Source organism: Phoenix dactylifera, chromosome 2, assembly GCF_009389715.1.
Source record: "Phoenix dactylifera cultivar Barhee BC4 chromosome 2, palm_55x_up_171113_PBpolish2nd_filt_p, whole genome shotgun sequence".
In the NCBI taxonomy this organism is placed as follows: domain Eukaryota; kingdom Viridiplantae; phylum Streptophyta; class Magnoliopsida; order Arecales; family Arecaceae; genus Phoenix; species Phoenix dactylifera.
Window position 1 is genome coordinate 18087200 of NC_052393.1, and position 12870 is coordinate 18100069.

General features: G+C 37.0%; 1 protein-coding gene across 6 annotated transcripts in view; it reads left to right on the forward strand.

Annotated features, from left to right (window-relative positions):
- Positions 1-1133: 1133 nt before the first annotated feature.
- The window catches only part of LOC103720147 (protein CHROMATIN REMODELING 20), a 50745-nt gene continuing 39008 nt past the window's right edge, over positions 1134-12870 (forward strand). For 2 of the 6 annotated variants that reach the window (XM_008809723.4, XM_008809725.4), the window contains exons 1-2: positions 1135-1284; positions 5369-5823. In XM_008809723.4, coding sequence (XP_008807945.1) covers positions 5467-5823 — 357 coding nt within the window. In that variant the 5' untranslated portion in view covers positions 1135-1284; positions 5369-5466. Of the gene's footprint in view, positions 1285-1839; positions 5824-12870 lie in introns of those variants that run through there. The other 4 variants (XR_005510659.1, XM_008809724.4, XM_039123552.1 and 1 more) reach the window with 4 other exon arrangements.

The following is a 12870-nucleotide window of genomic DNA, read 5'->3' on the forward strand; positions in this document are numbered from 1 at the left end:
AAAAATGATTCTCAATAAATTGGTTTCTACAAGGAAAGTATCTTTCCATAATTTTGTCATATTGGGTTTTCAAGAATAATTCTAGATTTTTCCATATTTTATTAGACTAAGTTTTATTAGTTATTTATGCAAATGATTTCTAAAAAAGGATTTTATTTGGAAGAACTTATGTCTTCCTTTCCCTCTTATTCTATTGTCCGACTTACGTGTATGATTCGTCTTATCAAAAAAAAAAAAAAAAAAAAAAAAAAAAAAAAAAAAAAAAAAAGGAGGATACTGATTATAGAACTTTGGTTGGCTAGAAAGGTAATTTAGGTAAGCGAGGTTAATTATAAGAAATTAAGTTTAGAGAAGATTTTTAGGGTATAAGCAATATATTACAAGTAAAGTCGATGGGTAATTTAGATATAAAAATGACCGACGGAATCTGAAGAGAGTATTATTTAATTTTGAAACTTCTTTTTGAATATATTATAAAGTATAGATTACTTAACCATGTACTCAGAAAACAGTAAATAGTAAATATCAAATTTTTTTAAGCTAGAATTTCAGCAAAATTATGCGAGGGAGGTACCAATACCAATACAAATCCAGGTCAATGAAATCCAGGAGGCCAGAGTGGCTTGGGTGGACCACCCCTTTTGGGATGTTTGGTCGATGGAAAGGAGTGGGGTGTTTTTTCAGGCCAAACACGTTTTCAGGAAGACCAACGGTGCTACAGACGGAATAGATGCTTATATGACCGATCACTCCAGTGGCACCTTACAGACCTAGAAAGAGGAGTTGTTTAGGGCTTTTCATGATATTATATTTTCTGATTTTATTGGATGTATCCGTACTCGTGTAGTCTGACTTGCCCGTCTTAGCTAAAAAAAAAAAAAGAAAAGAAAAAACAAATCTGAGCCAGCCCAGCATAACAAGCCCGGCCCACTTGAGCTGACTCCCAAAACTTGGGGTCTACTCTATACACGCAGGGCCTGCAAAAGGTTGGATCAGCGATCGGTCGACCCGAAGCCGGTGGAGTAACTTTTCATTGCCGAGAATGCCCCCGGCGCTCGGTCTTTCCGAAATACACCCCGCTTAATTCGGCCGGAAAAGAAACTTTCATTGTTGGGACCGGCGCTATAAATACTCCTCCTCGCCCATTTTACCCTCCATCCCAAATCCTGGTCGCTGTACATTTTGGGAAGCGGAGAAGAAATCCTCGCCTACCCCCGGCACGAGAGGGGCGAGCGACTTCTCGATTCGCTACTCCGCTCGCTTTCAAAACCCTAGCTCTTGGAGGTAAGTCCCCAGCGCCCTAACTCGAGAGGGAATCTCTTCCCTCCTTCGCCCCCTATTTTTCTCTCTCTCTTTCTCTCTTCTATCTGGGGAATTTATAGCGGAATGGACAGGGCGACGAGGGGTCGTATGACCTCTGGTTGTCTGGATGGTTTCGAAATGATTAGGGTTTGTTTGTTACCCTTTCCTTGGAGTTTTGGACATGGTCTATGGATCTAATGTGGTAGTTGGGGCGTTTCGTGTTGTGGTGGGGTTGGATTGTCTGCGTCTTGTTTCTTGATGAAGCGGCATTCCGCTTTTCCCTTTCTTTTCTGCCCCCTCGTTTGAGAGACGGGTTTATGTTTGCATTTATAATGCTTTCTTCTTGTTTTTTAAGGATTCTTGGTGATTAGAAAGTACATGTAAAGCTTTAGCAAGAAAGCAGTGGCGATCAGCAAAGGAAAGATTGGGACTTTACAAGAAGAAGAGCTCTTGGGACTTGATGTCATGAAAAATGTCGATTTATTGATGAATCATTAATTGAAACTGACAGAAGTTGAGGTTCCTCCACATTTTATTTTGCACTGCAGTCTTGGATGATTTACTTTACTGTTTCAATTTTAACTAATATTCACAAATTAAATTTAAATAAAATGTACTTGCTAAATATTTGTATTTTGGCAATCAATATTTTCAGTTGTTATTTAAATGTGCACCAATTATTTGCGACTAGACTTAGATAATATGGATGTCCAAAGAACCATAAACAAGTTCAAATTTGGTAATTAAACGCTAAACTTAATAGTCCCCATGCCTGGTCTTCTTGCATAACTCGTAAGTCCTGCCATACTAAGTTGTGCACCACATTTGGAACTTCATGGCCTTCAAAAATTGTTTCTATACTTACAGAAACACATTAGGATCTTTCTAAATGAAACAATGAATGAAATAATAACTTCTCTTTGGTGCATTCTGTTTGTTGAGTAGTTCCATTACTTGTATCTCTAGGAAAGGTTTTGAATCTCAATTTTGTTTCGGTTCTTGTCTCTTAGGTAGAGTTATGCTTTTGGCAGTTTTGACAGGTTTGGTGGTTTCATATTGAGAACTGGAGTTTCGATCAAAGAACCTAGAGTGAAATCCAAGAATCGAGAAATGAAGAGAAAAATAAAAGAAATCAAGACAAGTTACTTCATGATATTTTCATATACTTTAAGATATCAAGGATTGTAATTTGTGTAATTTGATAATCGAAAGTTGGAACTAAACTGCATTGATTATTGAAGCTAAATGCATTAAATATATCAAGGCTAGTATGATTATTTCCAAAACTTCTTATGCCAATTGAGATATGATAAAAGGATGACCAAATCTAAAATAAAAAGATCTGTATGGCAAAAATAGGGTAGTTTAGATAAAAGATTCAGCATGCATCTGACAACATACTGTCTGATCTAGCGGGACTAGAGGAAACAGAGCACGAGAGTGGAGAGAGGGAGGGAGCCAGAACCTGCAATCTCCTTCTATCTTCTCATGCTCCCTCACTTTCTCCTCCTTGCCACTCTTCCTTTCCCCTTATCATGCCGGATCTGGCAGGATGTTGCCAAACATGCCCTAAACCTCAAACATGTGCCTGTGGAGTCAACGTACATAATCAAACTAAGAAAACCAAAGCCTATGCATTAAAGTATGCTGCTTAGATCAACAGTTGCAATTTATAAAATATCTTTGGAGGAAAAAAATGACTTGGACCAGGAACCAATCATAAGAAAACTCTCCAGTCAAAAAGAGATCTATAAAGCAATATCAATTACAATTATCAAGGATGCACTTGCAAATCCATTTGCTTAGAAAGAGTAAATTAGCTCAAAATTTTTCATTGAGCTAAGAAATAATAATGGTGGACTAAATCAAAAGAAAAATCAAATCAAGAATTTCTGTTATTCTACAATCCAGCCATTTAGAAAATTGGCTCACTTTTAAACCAGACATGCTCATGTATTTTAAGATATCGTAACGAGATCAATAGCTTAAACAAACAAAAAAAAAACATGCTGAAGTTTTACAGGCATGGATGCCAATAAGTGCATTGATGGTCCAAGTTGCTGCTCAGTCACCATTTTAATAAAGATGTTGTACAAAATTATGGTCATCTCAAGTAAAATTTTAGGTTTATGCATTTATTCTGCACATGGGACAAGACTTTATTTTAGATGAATGTGTGATTGAAGTTAGCTGAAACTGCCTGAGATGACTGAAACTGAAATTTCAGATAGTTTTGGATTGACTTGCCTGAATCTTGATACCCTGCTCTATGGCCAACCTGATGGATCAATATTCTCATGATTTATCTCATTCTTTTTGTTATCATATGGTAGGCTGGATCTTCTGTAACCCTGTCAGCCTGATTCACACGTTTAGTCATTGTTTGTGGATAATGTATGCATCCATGTTCTTTTGATAAATTATGACCCTTGGGAAGCTTGTAATTAATTTCTTATTCTTGACATAATCTTTGAGTTATTATTTATTTAATTTTGTTTTGTGCCTTTTGCATGGTTGATCATGTCCCATTATCAACCTGTTTGAGTGCATTGATAACCTTCCCTAAAATTTATCTTACAGTTATGGTTTCAACAAATTACTTTGGATTTTTATAAAAAGAAATATTAGCATTCCACTAATTTTGCCTCGCATTTTGAAATAGGTTACCGATCTCCATGTGCTTTAGCCTTTCATGGGTTTAAATGTGCTATATTAGTTGCACTTAGGTAAATGCAAACCTTTTTTTTTTTTGAGTGAGTGAGTGTTGCGGAAAGTTCTTGCAACTAAGGATGCCCTATAGATTCTTGACAATCTTGCAGTTTTTTTTGACAGTATAGAGTTTTTCCCAAGGTCATGGCCTCTTAGGTAATGCCAAGTTTGTCGGTTATAATTTTTGATGGATGTTGAATGATCAAGCTTGGGCTTTCTATGTCCATCATGCATGTGCTTTTTGACACTCCAAAACTAGGAAATGATAAATTCTTATCGAGTACTATCGTAAAATTACTCATCTCACCTCCCAACCAGCATCTCTTTCCCAAAAGATTTAAAATCGAGGCCTTAAAAAGTGTTCAATATAAAATTAGATATGAGGTTTCTTCATTATTTAGGTTGACCTAAGCAGCCACTTAAGCAACTTCTTTCCTGGGTATGATTCTATTGTTTACGTTGTTTGCATGTCATTTAAATTGGGTGCCTAAACACTAATTTGTATCCGACCTTTGTTAGATGGGTTTTCTCCCTTTCTTTTCTCCCTTTGTTTTTGAGTAGTTATACTTGCACTAGCAAGATGATGTTTTCTACTCTTAGTAGCTGGAATTTTCTACCACCTGCTTTAGAATCTTCCCATAATCTTGAACTTTACCTGCTTACTATGCACTTCCTTACTAAGAATGTTTTTAAAATATCCACTTCCCCGCACATGCATCCACTCACGGACAATTTTTGTCATTAGGCTGCTCTTTGTGAGGCTCTTAACTCTTACTTTCATTAGTTGCTTCCATGCTCCAGCTGATGATCAGCCTACTACCGTGTTGTATTGAGTTATGCAATGGTATTCCTTTAAGAAAAAGGAGTTATGCAATGAAACAACACATGCTATTTTTGCCATCTAATTTATATGATAGTTTCTTATTGTTGTACCTGCTTTTAATAACTAACTAGGCCAATATCTTAATGAATATTTTCTACTTACCTAAGTTGGAAAGAGAGTGCTATATGCTATGTTTCTATTGTTGGATTTGCTGTTGTTGTGGGAGGTGTACCTTTTGGATTTTCCCTTATGCATTTGCAAATGGCTAGTTGTTTGAATTACATTGCTTATTGCAAATGTCAAGGCTTTTGAAAGTATTTGGGCTTTTCTTGTGCATTTCATGTCCAAGGGTGATGAACACAAAGGTGGAGTAACATGATGGTTAAACTTAGATAATTTATGTTGGGAAGTTCTGATATTTAGATACGCATATGTTATTGTTATCACATGCCTTGTTTGTGTTCCATGCGCAGTCTTTTTCTTATTTTTACTTTTATTGATTATTAGTGAGGAAATAAATGGTTTGATTTGTAGAAAGCTTTAATGGTGGGAGATTTTATAGGATGAAGAGATTGAATGGAATGGTGTTTGTTCTCATAGAGGGGTAGTTTAACAAGAGGGAAGATATAAAGATGGAGGGTCCTGGAACAGAACAACAACAGCTGAATAAAATGGAAGTTATAGTATTAGAAGAACAACAAGAGCAAGAGGTGGGTATGACCAAGGAAGGTAGGGAGGATGAACTCATTGAGGTGGAGGGGCATAAAAGGGGAAGAGATGTTCATATGAAGGAGCCTAAAAAGGAGCATGAAGTAAAAAATAATGAGGAGCATAAAAAGGAACATGAAGAAGAAAAGAAGGATATAGAAATGGAAGAACCTTGGAACAGTGATGAAGATGTAGGAAGCGACTCTTATGAGATGTTTGTTGATGATTTGGATAGTGAGCAGGCATCAACTTTTGACAATGATGATGAATCAAATTCCGAGGTTAGTCATTTTTTGCTATCAGTTTCAAATTTTGAATGTAACTGCTTTATATTTATTCTTATTAGCTCAGACATTCGAATTTTCATTATTTGTCCTGCTTCGAGCACACTTTTTATGACCTCTCATTCAATTTCTTCAACGTGCATTAATATGATTGCTTTACTACCTTTATTGAAGTATTCATATTTATGAGTAACTCCACTGAGGTCATAAGACAAGAAACTGACACTCCTATATTAACTTGTATATCATTAGAAAAACCCTGTTCTACCTATTGCATGAAACTATAATTAATTAAGAATGTACCGAGAAGGATAGAACGATGAGCTAACTATCCAATTTTATTAGGCAATATATTCTAGAGAAGTGAAGGTATTGGACCATTCATTTCAGCTGATGGTTCTGTAAAAAGGCGCTTTAAAATCCCAATATATCAGAGATGCAATTGGGGAATCAGCCTGGAAGGCTCTCCTTGTTTTGATGCAGGACAAGTGTAAGGAGATATTAGAATGTAAATGGTTGAAATATCGTGAGGTCGGCATCGAGACATGATGGAATTGGTCATTTTGCGTGATTCTAGAGGTATTTATACCAATCTTGAAGAATGTAAAAACATGAGTTCCTAAGCTAGGATATGACCCCAAGCCTTATTATGTCATTTGAACGTAGTTTTTCTTATATTTAAGATACTAAAGAAACATTTAATAGCATATAAAAGACAAAGAAAGAAGTAAATAGAAAGTAGTTTAAAGATTGAAAATTAAGAATCAGAAAGAATGAGTGATTTATTGGCCTATACAATTGACCAATACAAAAATATCTTGCTTGGCAGCCTTATGTTAAGAGCCTGGAGAGCTCCATTAGTCTTTTCTATTTTTCCTTATATTTCTAATTTGGATCCTTTCTTATGTTTTCTCTCATGCCAGCTTGCTTAAGACTTACAACAGCCTTTGACGTGCTGTATGTATTTGTATACCACTGGTTCTCTATTTAGTTGTTATCATGCTGTTGGGGGAGTGCCTTTAGGACATTTGTACCCTCTCACCTTGTATTACATTGTCAAGATCCTAGAATTTGTTCCTGCACAAGCCACCCACTGCACATTTGGAAAAGCAACCAAAGAAGAAAATAACTCACTAATTATCTTGAATTTTATTTTTCAGTTGAGATAGATAGTCTGACTATGAAGAGAAGAAGATTAATTGAATATAAAGTCAGATGTGAAAGTAAATTTGAATAGATAGAGAAGATATTAAAATAACATAGAAATAGAAAATAGAAAAGAAAATATATTAAAAATTGATCAAATGAAAAAATATAGCAAATTATTCCAAAAAATAAGAGTTAATTAACAAAATAGAAGCTTAAATAGGAAAGTGAAAATTATGAATAAAAGCATAAATACAAAGAAAATTAGACAAAGATACAAAACATATTACCAAAATACGCTTTAGAGGGGGGTGGGAGAGAGAGAGAGTGGGAAGGGGAGATATTAGATGGGGTTTAGGTGGGGAGACATTGGAGACATGAGAGAGAGAATGAGGGAGGGAGAGGGTGATGTGAGAGAGATGTGGAGGAGCATGAGGGAGGAGAGGAATTTTGAAAAAAGAAACTTATTTAGTTGGAGGAGAGAGAGAGACACTGAAATTAGATGCAAGGTCTGTAGTTATACAATTTTTGGTATTTCTGCTAGTACCTAACTTGTAGTGTTAGTATCAAGGTCCGCCGAACCGGTACTGGGATTTGTACTGGTTGGCGGACGAGTACCGTATCGACACACGGTACGTAATTGGCATGCCCAATTTTTTTTGGAGTTTTTCAAGTTGATTTAATTGGTAATCAATTTTTTTGAACTTTTTCAATGATTTTAACTCTAATTTGATATTTTTTGATGTTTTTTGATGTTTCTTTGATCCTGGTTTAACCTAAATGATGCGTCTTGTTTTGAAATGATACAAACCATAAAATGATTAGTGAGATGTTACATGCTACAAGAAGCAACATGAAATATTCTTAAATCAAATAGTGAGGTGAAAAATATAAAATAACACAATCAATTACATACATTTAAAGTACAACATACATATTGATATCTAAAATTTCATCGAGTGGCGATGCCTTTTGTAGATATCCAGATCATTAGCATAGTTAGGAGGCATATTAGCCCATCCCTCTAATCAAGTGGCGTTATAGTCTTGTATGCTCATCCCATAAGGAACACGCTTTGGGTTATAAGTATTTTCGGATCTCTCGCTGAAACTCTGGCTTTGAGATGTGTCCTCTGCTTGATAAACTGGCTAATAAAATGGTTGTGAAGGGGCCCATCCAAATAAGCCGATAGCAAAATCCAACCCGTAAGATACTTTGGGCTGTGTAGGGTAGTCGCTACCGAAAGATGCCTCAGACACACCATATTTATATCCGTATCCGTGTGGATCATAAGCTGTCTGTGGTTGCGAATAATAGAATTTAGTATACGACTCGGAACTTGATACGTCTATGGATCCTGCTCTACGTGCGAGGTCATTTGCAGCTTCATCGTGTCCTCCTGAATGATCTTGAGGAGCCCGTCTTATGTATGCAATCGGATCCTCGCGGACTCTATCAGATTGTGCACCGTAGTCTTTATCCTGTGTAGCATGCGTAAACTGGGACTCACAGGTGAATGGAAGACCGCTCTGCGGCTGCCTCATAAACGGTGGTCTCATGTTCTTCACTTTCTTTTTGGCCAGCAGATCCATGACCACCAAAATTGCTGCTCCTAGTTTTTGAATCTGAGTGAATTGGCTTCTCCACACTTTGCATTGAGGTTGTAGGTGATTTTTGTTTTTCTTTTTTGGTGTGTTGGGCAGTTGCTTTTTTATCCTTCGTGCTACTCGGCTGTTTATTCTTCATGTCTTTCGCTGTCTGCTTACCCTTCAAGTCACTTGCTGCCTGCTTATCCTCCGTGTCCCTCTCTGTTTGGCTATATTGGGAGAATGTATGTCGCTATCCTGACTGAGTCGATTGAGTAGTGTAGTGGGCTTGTCTAAGCATCTCTCGATCATATCTTTAAGAGGATGTCTCGGATAAGGAGTCATGCGGTGACTGACTTCTTTGTGACTGTAACTGTGGCTGTAACTGTGGCTGATCAGCTAGAAGGATGTGTGGAATATTGTTCTCTGCTCATTACCTTGCATCAACCTTAGCCTTGCTAGCTATGAAATTGGCCGGTCGTGGAGGCGATCCTCGCTCATCAAGCTCCGGCTTCTAGTGCCGGACCACAAGCCATCTGATCATAGGATCATCCTCATCATCAACGAAAGCACTATGAATCGGATTTTGTGTACTTTAACTCTACTTCCTTCTGAATGCACTTCAGCCTCAACCTCATATTGTAGTGAATATATATAAGGTCATTGAGGTGCTCTTGTGTCAAACGGTTTCTCTGCTTGCTGTGGACGAGGGTGAAAGTGGACCAGTTGTGCTCATAGCTACTGGAGGAGACCGTTTGTGAGTGGATCCGGATAGCTAGCTGCTTAAGATTTTTCGCGGACAAACCAAAATATATCCACCATTCCGCTGCAAAAATATTGAAGAAAATTACATATAAAATAGTATCATATTAGTAACTATCTAACGCCAGAAAAATATCCTCATAATGTGTAATATATCTAGATTCATACTTTTTTTACTTACGACAGCTACCGAAACTCCAAAGCTGTTAGTGCTCTTTCTAAATATTTTGGTCTGTAAAAAAGAACCTTGTTGTAATATGTTAATATTTGAAGCTCAATTTTGTAAATCACATTATGCAGAGCGACCAGAAGTTCGTCATCCATATCGATTCCAACTATGGTGTACTGAAACATCCATATCGATTCCAACTATGGTGTACTGAAACAGATGGTTCCGGTAGTATGCTACAGATAGAGTTCGTTATTGTCTTACTAAAATTGTACAAGTACATGAGTAGTCTAAGTTTCAATATTTTTGTTTACCTGCTAGATGCAAGTCCTTACCCATCTGGTAGTCCCATCGTCGTTCAATGATGTCCATGTGCTCTTGGGCATACGTTGGATCTGCCTCCTAGATCTGAATATTTGCCATCTCCATCATGTGATACAAGAAGACCATTTAGGGATGCCTCTCGCTGTCCACGATCTGAAACACTTCATATAATGGTCTGATAGCCTTCACAATCGCAGTGGCCCGTTGCTACAATGTCTATCTCGTCACCAAGTCCTCGACAATTTTTTTTTCAGTGCCGACCCTTGCATATCTACTTTTCTACCACTCGAGACTGACAAACATCTGGCGTTGGGCTGCTTTTTTCTCAAGAATGCTATCAAGTGCAATGTTGTTGGTACCAAACTGTGTGAGTCCTGGTCTCAAGATCTCTCTCTCTGCACATCTTTTCATTAGTGAAAAGATTTATGTATGGTTATAAATATATCTAGTGATGGTTTGGGTTGTCTCCACTGTCTGTTGTACCCTATGAATCTTTGCAATGTCCATCAATATGAGGTCGATACAATATATAACATATGGGGTATAGAAAATATGTAGCCGCCGCTCTATCAAGATTTCCCCAGTGGCTTTATATTGTAGCCTATTATTGGGGATGACCTGCACGATATTCTCCTTTCCTACTTGATCAATTAACTCTATCAATTTGAGGATGTACGTGGCGTCCTGCACTTGATCAAAAACATCAACTGACTTGTGGAAGAAAGTTTTCGTCTGACAATATGCCAAAAAGTTGATAATGCTCTACTTGATAAGACCAATTCAACCATCACACATTACTGTCAGTCCATATGTGGGCCATTTGCTCTTATATAACACAATCCATCTCTCTTGCTCATTATTGTGCAGAGACCGACAACTTATATGGAGAAAATGAAAGACCTATGGTACATATTGTCTGCGACATTCGCTGACATGTGGCTGAAATGGAATCCGAATTTAATAGCTTGTCACATATTCTTCTTATCCTTCTTCAACATTGTGTCAACTCTCTGGTGTTTCGAATCTCTCTTGGACAAGGCATATGGATCTAAATCATGGATTGCTGCTTCTGGTAGAATCTCTTTGGATGACTTTTTATGGCTATTAAAAGCCTCCAGCATAGATACAATACGGCCACCGCCTCTACTGATGGTCTCTCCGATTGAGAAGGTCCTTTTGAACTCTGGATTTGCCTTACTGCTTGCAGAACCGGAGCCCAACTCATAGTATGAGGGTCTAGATCGAGCTCTATGCATGGCCACCTCATCCTACTGCCACTGATCATCCAGGTTTGCCTTCATGGCAGCTTGGATCTATGCCTTCTCGTCATTTAGAGTGAACACCTCTAACTTCCTAGAGTGATAGGAAGGTTAGTTCTACTGCTCGACAGTCCACCTCCGCCTTCTTCTTGGAAATCCTCTTCTTTGCTGTTCTAAAATTAGCGAAGTGCTTCTTTATCAGCTGTCGAACCTCTTGTGGGCATTTTTGGCACATAGATACATCAGAGTAACCACCATCTAAGTGCTGCCTCAATCTGATTATCCTTTCTTGAACTCGGTGTTGTACCAGTTGCACTTTCAGTAGTGCCGACCTGAGAGCATTTGCCCATGATCCCAACCAATATTACGCTCTGGTACCTTTTCTTGATGGTTCCATTCCTGCAGGTTTATCAAGTATGTCAGTTTATTAATTATTGAAAAATAGAAAAAATTCGTAATGATGAAGATAATTTTTTTACCTCAGAAAATACATCTGATTTATCTAATACATAATACGAATATTTCATATTATTTTATTTAGTTATATATTTTTTTATGAATTTTAAATTTAAAACTATGTTTAAATATCATAAATTCAGAAAAAATATGTATTTTACTTCAGAAATTACTTCTGAATTATGTAATACGTACTACTAATTTTTCATAATTTTTGTGTATTAATTATATATTTTTAATTATTTTTTAAATTTTAATATAATTTTTAAATATAAATATTTTAAAAAATTAATTTTAGCTCAGATCCGCATAGAATCCAATAATAGATGCTGCATATATTTTTCTAGGCCCGTGGGCATGCATTACTTATTTCTCATTTTTCCAAATTTAGGCCTAAGCCACTGTGCGCGTGATCACATCAAAATTTGAATAAATGGATACTAAATTTTGCTGTAGAGTAGCTTGTATGCCCCTAAATACACTTTTGATCTTACTATTTTTTTGAAATTTATTTTTTTATATTTTTATATTTTTTAATTTGAAAATATATTTTTAATTTCTAAATATTATATATAATTCAAAAATTAAAAAAAATTATGTCATTGTGTAGATTAGATCTACAACTTATAATAAAATCTTGCCTATCAAAAATTTTCAAGCCAAAAAAGTAGAGGGAATGAGATAGGAGAGAGGAAGTACACCTTACTTAGGCTTGGATTTTCTTTTGATTGCGCTGAATCGGTGTGATTTCGTAAATTGGGGGGAAGGAGGTATCGAGCCTTCTTACGGCTAAACGAACGTCATAAAAAAATCTGTTGGCCTTGCCAACACTCCTTTTTAACAAAAGAAGCATAGGGGAAGGGGGCCTGGTTCCAAATCGGTTTCGGTCGATTCGGAACTCGTTCCGGCTAGTTTTGGTTCTGAACCGATTTCAATAGATGAACTGACCCGGTGGAACTGAACCGATTTCAATAGGCGAACTGACCCGGTTTTCCATCGGGTCGGCTCGGTATGGGCCGAACCGGGCGGTTCGGTCCGGTTCAGCCTACCTTGGTTAGTATAGCTTGGTTGTTGGTCTCAGCACTCGGTACAGGGGGTTCCACCAAGTATCAGTTCGGAATGCTTGGAATGGTCAAGTATGGTTTGGTTCTTAAACCATGATTGGATGGATTATAAAGATATGATTTGTAAGGAGAGGATTGAATGGGAGGGGGGATCTGGGATTAGGATGTTGGTGCTAGAGAGGATAGAGAATAGAGAAGAATTCTATTGATTAAGACTTCTGTTATATTTGCATAATTATTCCGTAATGATACAGTTATGGAGTATAGCTTTTGTTAAA